The 8,176-nt window shown below is 42.4% G+C and overlaps 1 protein-coding gene across 6 annotated transcripts; it reads right to left on the minus strand.

Moving 5' to 3' along the window:
- Positions 1–326: 326 nt before the first annotated feature.
- On the minus strand, positions 327–6,496 carry myl2b (myosin, light chain 2b, regulatory, cardiac, slow). Of its 6 annotated transcripts, none has more exons than XM_037098422.1 (7): positions 6,371–6,496; positions 2,426–2,518; positions 2,233–2,308; positions 1,462–1,566; positions 1,280–1,358; positions 827–875; positions 327–740 (listed from the first exon to the last, which is right to left on the minus strand). In XM_037098422.1, the coding sequence occupies exons 2-7, from the start codon at positions 2,459–2,461 to the stop codon at positions 636–638; spliced, it is 450 nt and encodes a 149-aa protein (XP_036954317.1). In that variant the 5' UTR covers positions 2,462–2,518; positions 6,371–6,496; the 3' UTR covers positions 327–635. The 6 variants fall into 6 exon arrangements, with proteins under 6 accessions (XP_036954317.1, XP_036954314.1, XP_036954313.1 ...); XM_037098419.1 differs by having other exon boundaries at positions 6,315–6,442; XM_037098418.1 differs by having other exon boundaries at positions 6,257–6,403.
- Positions 6,497–8,176: the final 1,680 nt, after the last annotated feature.

Here is an 8,176-nt window from a genome sequence, read left to right on the forward strand (position 1 = left end):
AGAAAACCACTTCCTTTGGCCCTTCTATCGCTCCTTTCCTGCTATTGTTCACATTTCTACACTCCAGACAGCCAGTTGTGGAATAAAACTGTATAAAGCTAATTAAATATCACTACTGAAGCTTTTTGTTCTGTTGCAACTATAAGAAGCAAATCCGCACACAAATCTATCTCCCTGGGGCTAAATGAGATGAGTAATTGTTGTTTCTCGCGCTGGGATTAGCTCACATCCTCACAGGCCTCCATCTTTAACCTCCCGACCGCCGGAAATCTCCCACATCATCAAAACTTCATGGATTGTACAAAAATAATATCAGTGCTACAGCAGAAACATCAACCATCCCGTCCTTTATTCATTCAGCTAAAACACATCTCACAGCATTTAATATCATTTTTAAACACTTTCTGTGGACACATACAGTTTTTAGTTTCACCAAAACACAGAGATTACATGAACACGGTGTGAAATATGAGGCATTAACCTTAAACTTAATCATTCAGTTATAAAAGCGGAAAGGTGATTTATTTATTTTAGCTTGATATTTCTGCGTCAGTCCGTCTGATCGGGCATCTCGGCACAAACACGATCTTGTGGTTGGTGGTTTAGTCCAGCGGGCTCCTTCAGGAACAATGAGTCTACTCCTGGTCTTTCTCTTCACCGTGTGTGATGATGTGGACCAGGTTCTTGTAGTCCAGATTTCCCGCTACGTCTGGCGGGAATGCCACAAACATCTGTTCCATCTGTGGGCAGGAAACTCAGATTAGTGCGAGGAATATCTTTGATTAAAAAAACTCAACAATGTGGTGGTCCGAGGAGGCGCTCTGACCTCTTCAGCGGAGAACCTGTCGGCCTGGGTCGTCAACATCTCTGTAATACTGTGAAGACAAGTGGGGGTCGAGGTTTTTAAGGTCAGTGTAAAGTTAAATTTCATGTATTTCTGGTGGAGTGAAGAGGATGAGCTGACGAGTCTGAGGAAGAGAAGCTGCTCCGGATACTTCTGTATCTCCTGTCAGACAGCAGCAGCAGGGACGAGAGGATGAAACTGTGGTGGGTGTTGTTATTTTCAACCCTTTTCAAAATCCGGTTTGTATTTTCACTCTGAGCCGAGCAGGACATCGCTCCAGTTTGTCATTTCATTCAGCTGAACCCAAAGGAGGCGTGACGTCACACATCATGACGTCGAGATCTGCTGCTGTCTGACCACAGATACAGAAGTATCTGCTGTTGTTCCACCAACAGATGAGCAGACGGGACGTTACGTATCCAAACTGCTACTCACAAGTCTTTCTTTAACGCTCCTGTCCCCTCCGGGTCAAAGACTTTGAAAGCGTTCAGGATGGTCTCCTCCGGATCAGCGCCTGAAGATGAACAGTAGCAGCTCTGAGTTCACAAAGGATTAAAACAACGGTACTTTTTTAAAAATCACATCAGGCTCTTTACAGAAAAAAGAAATCCCCTCACCCTTTAGTTTCTCTCCGAACATGGTGAGGAAGACGGTGAAATTTATCGGCCCTGGTGCCTCCTTCAGCATGTCATCAATCTCTTCTTGCTTGACATTTAAACGTCCTGGAGGAGGATGGTAGATACGGTGGAACAGGGTTCAGAGCGGCAGCTAATGATTGTTTTCATCATTGATTAATCTGACCGGTATTTTCTCAATTAACTGGAGAATGGTTCGGACTGAAAGAAGTGAAAAATGCTCCAGAATCAGGGATCCAGACGGAGTGTTTAGGTGCATCAACATTTCTTCTCCAATAATGTAAATGACAAAAGGTGGAAATCACGGAAGCCCTGAGGAGCAAGGGAGACTTTCTGGTGATCATTTTTTAAATATCTGATCTAATTTTTTCTCTCATGTGTTTATGAATCTGGAAGGGGAAAAAAAGATTTGCCTGGATATTTTTTTTCTTTCTTCAAATTTTCACAAATGGACATTTAAAAAAACCAGACCGAAAGTCATGAACACAGCAGATTAAATAATTTAGATCCAACTTAGAAAATGGAAAAATAATCCCAATTCTTTAACAAATAAATCTCTAAATCTCAGGTGAATGAAGATATGAATGAAAATATTCAGATTTTTTTGGTGTAATCGCGTGTGAACCCTGAACCCTGAGATGGCTTGTTTTGTCCGAGCAAGTGTATAAAACCAAATATATGAAGTTGACATAAGTAACATAAGACAAACAGAAGAAACTGGAACTATAATCAGTGACACGCAGGTGATCTTACCCAAAGCTGCAAAAGTGTCTCTCAGGTCGTTCTTGTCAATGAAACCGTCTCTGTTTTGATCCATTATGGTAAAAGCCTGCAGAAGTGTTATTGTTACTCGCCGTGTCTCCAGTATGAACAGTCAGACATTCACCACAGACAGAAACTGCTGACAATCACAGAGAAAGAATAAAACATTTGGCCGAGCACTGACTTCTTTGAACTCCTGGATCTGGGCCTGTTCGAACATGGAGAACACGTTGGAGCTGGCTCCGTCTCCAGCCCTCTTCTTGGCTTTCTTGGGGGCCTGCAGGGTTTTGACAATGACACTCTAATCAGATCAAACATCAGACGCTGTGCTCGTCACCTGGCTCGCCGCTCAGCTTCGCTCATTATCGGTTTTTACTGTGACACGGAGCGCTTATGATAACGAGCCAATGATCAGCAAACTTACCGAGTGTTGGGGGGCATTAATTGCACAACAGGCGAGGTTTACACCGGGGCATGCATTTCATTAGGAGGGATTACAAACACTGTCAGTTTGTTATGGAAATATTTACTCAAGCCTCCAGTTTTGTGAGAATGCAGACTAAGCCTGGGGAGGGTGTGGTCCGCTGCCCGCACTCCCCCACAGTCCCCGGATCACATGAGGGATTATTCTATAGGGCCCGGGTGATGACAGGATGGTACACTGAGCCCTGTTTGATCAGAAATCCCTCGGAGACAAGGATTATGTCGAGCTATTTACATGACTGCCAAGGAACTGTGAAAAAGAGCGCGAGGGGATGCGGCGCGATGACATCATGTTGCCCGGATCCACGAGCCTCTCGACAGCTGCTGTCTAACCCTTGTTGTGGATTAGCCCCCGGAGCACTTGTGAATCTGGTGGACGGGACCTCTGGCGCTCAGCTTCAAGTTATTTCTTTCTTTCTTTATTTTTTGTTTGTTTTAAGAGGATTCGTGCAATCATGGGATGCGAGGCAGAGTTTCTGCAGTTCGCTGGAAGCTGCCCAGCTCGGATCAGACTGAGCCGGACCGACAGAAACTTCACTGATCAGAACAGAACACTTTAAAGGGGCAGTGCGTGTGGTTTTGGGAGAAGACATTCAAACTTTTAATATTCATGTTCTCAGAGGAAAATAAGGTCCCAGAACACTGTTTGAAGCTAGAGAGGTGGCAGGGTCCGCCATCTATGAACATGATGTGAAACTGTGCTGTCCTTTAAGGTCATTTTTTTCAAATTCAGTCATGAAAACAAGAGGTTTTTTTTTATTATTTAGGTTGAAAAAAAATTTGTCAATTAATGCTGGCGGCCATGTTGGTGTTGGTGACAATATTCCACTTTATTTATGACAACCTGCGACTTTCCTGACATCGAAAAATAATCATTTAAATTGACAAAAAACATAATATGTGTGACTCACGGCACAACTCCAACTGGATCAAATCCTTATTTGTCACAATACCTGTGCATTTTTTTTCCCCCCCAAAATTAGATCCCACGGCACCTGAAGGGGCGTGACTTCGACTCTCTGCGCAGTTTTGGGGAAGACGTTTTAATCATTAGAGACAGAGCTTCGTTGACCAGGATCATTAACTATCACATTAATTGAATATTATCATTCACTATCACACAAAGGTTTTCCTCTCCTCTCCTTGTTTCCTCTCCTCTCCTTGGTTCCTCTCCTCTTCCATCCAATCCATAGTTTATCAGTTCAATTTCAGAATCGTTTCAGGTAGAACAAAAATAATCAATAAGTCATCGATAGGACAACCGGAGCGAGCGCCCTGCTGATGATTTATTTTTGTGCATCTGCATTCGGTAGCCACGAAGCATATCGACGTGGAGATTATTGATTCGTTATCAGTGGCGTGAGCAGATCGAGATGTACGGTTCAAAAACATGCCGTGACAGTAAATAACATAAATATCTAATATAACTCAGGGTAGAAACACATTGACCGTGCAGCAGAGCAGAAGGTCTCCGTGCAGTCTGGTGTTGCTTTAAACAAGATTAAAAGCAAACGACAAGGAAACCCACTCACCATGTTTCACTGGGAGCTGGATGAGGACCAAACACTATCCTGCTTTATGATGGAGCGGCACACACAACCAGGGCTAGATATACTGACCCCTCTCCCCTCTTTAATGGCGCAGGATTACGGGTTATAAATACTCCATGCCCTCTTTTAGGCAGAGACCCAGGTAAAGGAGACTACTCACCAGCAGCAGCAGCAGCAGCAGCAGCCCCCCCACCGACCATTGTCAGAGTTCATGAGATTTAGGGATAACAGCCAAACACACATACCCCAGCACAGACACCCCAGAATAACAATAGGACATATCTCTGGCTCGGGAAGGACAGTTGTTTCTGTGACTGGCAGACGCACTCGATGGGATCCGCCGCCCAGCTGTCCTGTTAGAGCTCCGCTGGGGCCCAAGCTGTGGCACGCTGGGAGCTCTTTCTTAGTAGCACAATAAACGGAAACTCTCGGCTAAAAGAGCCGTGAGCCCGAATAAGACTCGACCCTAAAACAGCAGGCCGGGCAGTGGAGAAACGTCACCGTGAGACTCCGATCACCTGACGTGTTCTCCTGTGATGGTGGAGACGTGGACTCAAGTCATAATGATTTAGACCTGAGACTTTTTCTGTATGATATCAGTATCAAACAGGCACTGATGTCTGGTCTTTCCCCCTCTATCAGAACCAGAACCTGCAGGCTACATATTGGTTCGTGCTGATTATCAGAACCGATATTCAGCATGTTTCCGATCATCAGTATCGGTTATTTTTTTCTTCCCCAGTCAGATCAAATAAACTATTTTAGAAATGTGCTTCTCTGGCTCTGATGCAGTTTCCTCTCAAACAATGTCCCGCCCACAACAATAAGTGACACGTCACAAATAACAGCCCATAAAAACTGAGTAATCTGAATCTGCAGAATAACTGGTCTAAATATATCTAATAAATGTCGTGCCGAGGCAGAATAAAGTGGCAGAGAGTGGAAATACTCAAGTAACGTACCTCAAAAATGTACTTAAGTACGGCAGCTGAGTAAATTTGACTTCATTTCATTACTGGTTGTTCAACATTTTAGATTAGATCTTCATTTTGACTGCAGATGAATGTCAGTCCCACCTATCTGTGTTTGAACACATGTTAAATTGTGACAAAAGAAGGCAATAGAAGTCCAATCCTAAATATTAAAGGAGCACTCTGTAGTTTTTTTTTGGGGGGGGGGGGGGGGGGCAGCCCTTTAATCAGAAGAGAAGATCTTCACATACTGAATCAAACTAAATAAACAACCTCTCTTTGTTTTCTCTTTGAGTGAATAAACTGAATATACAAACTGACCTTGAAGAGCAACCCAGTTTCATACTGTTGTTTATATGTGGCGGACCCCGCCACCTCTCTGGCTTCAAACTGTGTTTTCTTCTGAGAACAGCTCGTTTACTCACTTATGGAGCAAAAACATACTTCTGAGTTTGTGTTATTACCTCATTAATACTGTAAATGTGACGGGGTCAGTTTGTTGCGTTGCATGTTTTGTCACTTTGTTCATTTTGATTGTGATAACGTTTTGTTTATCGCATGTCGTGTTATTTTGTTTTTACAGTTTGACTTGCATGTAGTTCCTTTTTACGCACTGACCCTGATTTTAATTAAGAACCTGTGTGGGGTTTTTTTTTCATACCTAGGTGGCGTTGTCGGCAACACCTTTTTATTAAACTAACTTTTTAAACTTTTTATTAACTTTCAAACCACGCCACATAAATAATAGATTATCGAGCTTGAATTTCTTCTGCAGAACTACGTACTGCCCCTTTAAAGACGTAACGTTGTGCTGATGAAGGAGGGAACTTCAGGCCACCACTGATTATTTAAAAAAAAAAAAAAAGATCTTTTAGTGTGGGTGAAAACACCTTCTGTCAGCAGATGTTTCAACGTGTCATAAGCATGAGAAGCACAGGTGTAATTAATAACCTTCATTAAGGCTGCAGCGCAATTAGCAGAGCTCCAGCAGAAATACAGACAACTACTCAGATTTCTACAGACATTCGAACAACACAGCCGAGGTTTCCCACTGATATTAAGAACATACAGAGAGTTCATGGTTTCTGCAGACTTCTTCATTTCTTCGTCCAGTCATTTACCGACCTCGTCCAGTGGGTAGTGCTGTCAACCCACAGCTGCACCACAGAAATATAATCCCGACTCTCTCACTGTTCCTTCACCTGTGGTTCCAACAAACACTCAGCTGCGTGACGCACCTTCAATCCCAAACTAAACCACTTTAATTAACCTGCATCATGCATCATCAGGTGTTTAATTATGTTGACATAATTTCGATTCATAAAAATTGCAAGACATTATCACATCACCTAATGAATATTTTAATAAACCTTAATGCGGTCGACTAATCACCCGCCTTTTTTTTTTTTTTAAACACAGTTAAAAGTGAAGATGCGTCGGAGCCTCGGCTCGCTCGGCTCAGCTGCACAGGACACACCTGTACCTGAGAGTGTTGTTGTGAACACTGATGTGATTCTCTACATAGAGTGTGTTGTGTTACTGTGAAAGATCCGTAGTAGATGTTGAGGAAACGGCGACCGAAGTGCAAATAATAAGGTAATCTCTCTCCTGCCATGAGCTTTGGTGTCCTGCTGTGACCTTTCACAGTCGCAGCATTTTGTTTTAAAGGGTAACTCCACCAATTTCACACATAAAAAAAAGTTGTATAAATCCTTTTGGGGCTCCAGAGGAAGCTGCATGTCATCTGACAAATTGCCTCCAGTGATGTCACTCTGTGGCTAAGCGGCATTCTGGGTAATGTAGGTTTTGAAAACAGAGACGATGGAAATACTTTTTTTTAGATTTCTTCAGGTGTGTCAACGTATTAACAGCTCTCTGTTACAGAGCCAAAAGACATTTCAAAATATAATTATATATCTTTTGCTCTCGAGACTATTGAGTTCTGTCGGGATGACTTATTTTTGTTGGCTAACCCGGAAGTTAGCGTCGTCCTGGTTCCCTCGTCAAAACGCAGATAATCTTCACAGATGAACATCACTTGTGTAAATTAAATCTCTAGCAGTAAAAAGCTAATGTTGGGCTATAAACAGACAACATCACATGAAGTCTGAGTTAGAATGGTTTATAACTAAAGTGGGCCTGTGAAGACGGACTAGTGAGTAGATGAGTCTCTGTTTAATGTCCCCGACAACCTCTGTAGTCTCATTCAGACACTTGTTAGCAACCGCCATTATTAACACACGTAGTAGTTCATTCAGTGATGTAGAAGAAGAAACTCATAGGCTTTGAGACGAAGGATCCAGATGTGTCCTTTTTTTTTGGTCTTTTTACTTTCAAACAACTACAAATATTAAAGCAAAAACACTTATTTGTAACACAAAGTGTAGCTGCTAGAAAAGCAATTAAAAAGAAATGTCTTCAGTCAGACGCCTCATCCTCAGAGAACTGCTGCGACATAATCTATTAAATCCTGTTTTTTTTTTTTTTAATGAGGCTTCAGGAGGATAAAGTCGAGGAAATCTGGAAGAAATGGCCCCTCTTTTGTTTGAATATGTTTATCCAACTCTTCATTAGTTATTGATTTATCTAAAATGCAAAACAGCTGATGGTGTAAATGTTTGTTTGTTCATTTCTTTCTTGTACAAAACTGAACACAAATAAAGGAAGAAACGTCAAACAGAGAAGAAGATGTGAGTGCAAAGGTAGTGGAGGCCAGGTGACTACATCACCCACAATGCATCCTAACCACTGAGTGACATCACTGGAGGCAATTGTTCAGATTACATGCAGCTTCCTCTGGAGCTCTGGACCTGTAAAGGCACTAAAATGTGGTGATAATTCCTCAAAAGTCAATGACAAAACATTTACACACAGTCAGAATAAATGTCCAGGATCAGGTGACGTGTGATTGCGTCATTGAGTCTTTACAGT

This window comes from Acanthopagrus latus, chromosome 5, assembly GCF_904848185.1.
Source record: "Acanthopagrus latus isolate v.2019 chromosome 5, fAcaLat1.1, whole genome shotgun sequence".
Lineage (NCBI taxonomy): Eukaryota > Metazoa > Chordata > Actinopteri > Spariformes > Sparidae > Acanthopagrus > Acanthopagrus latus.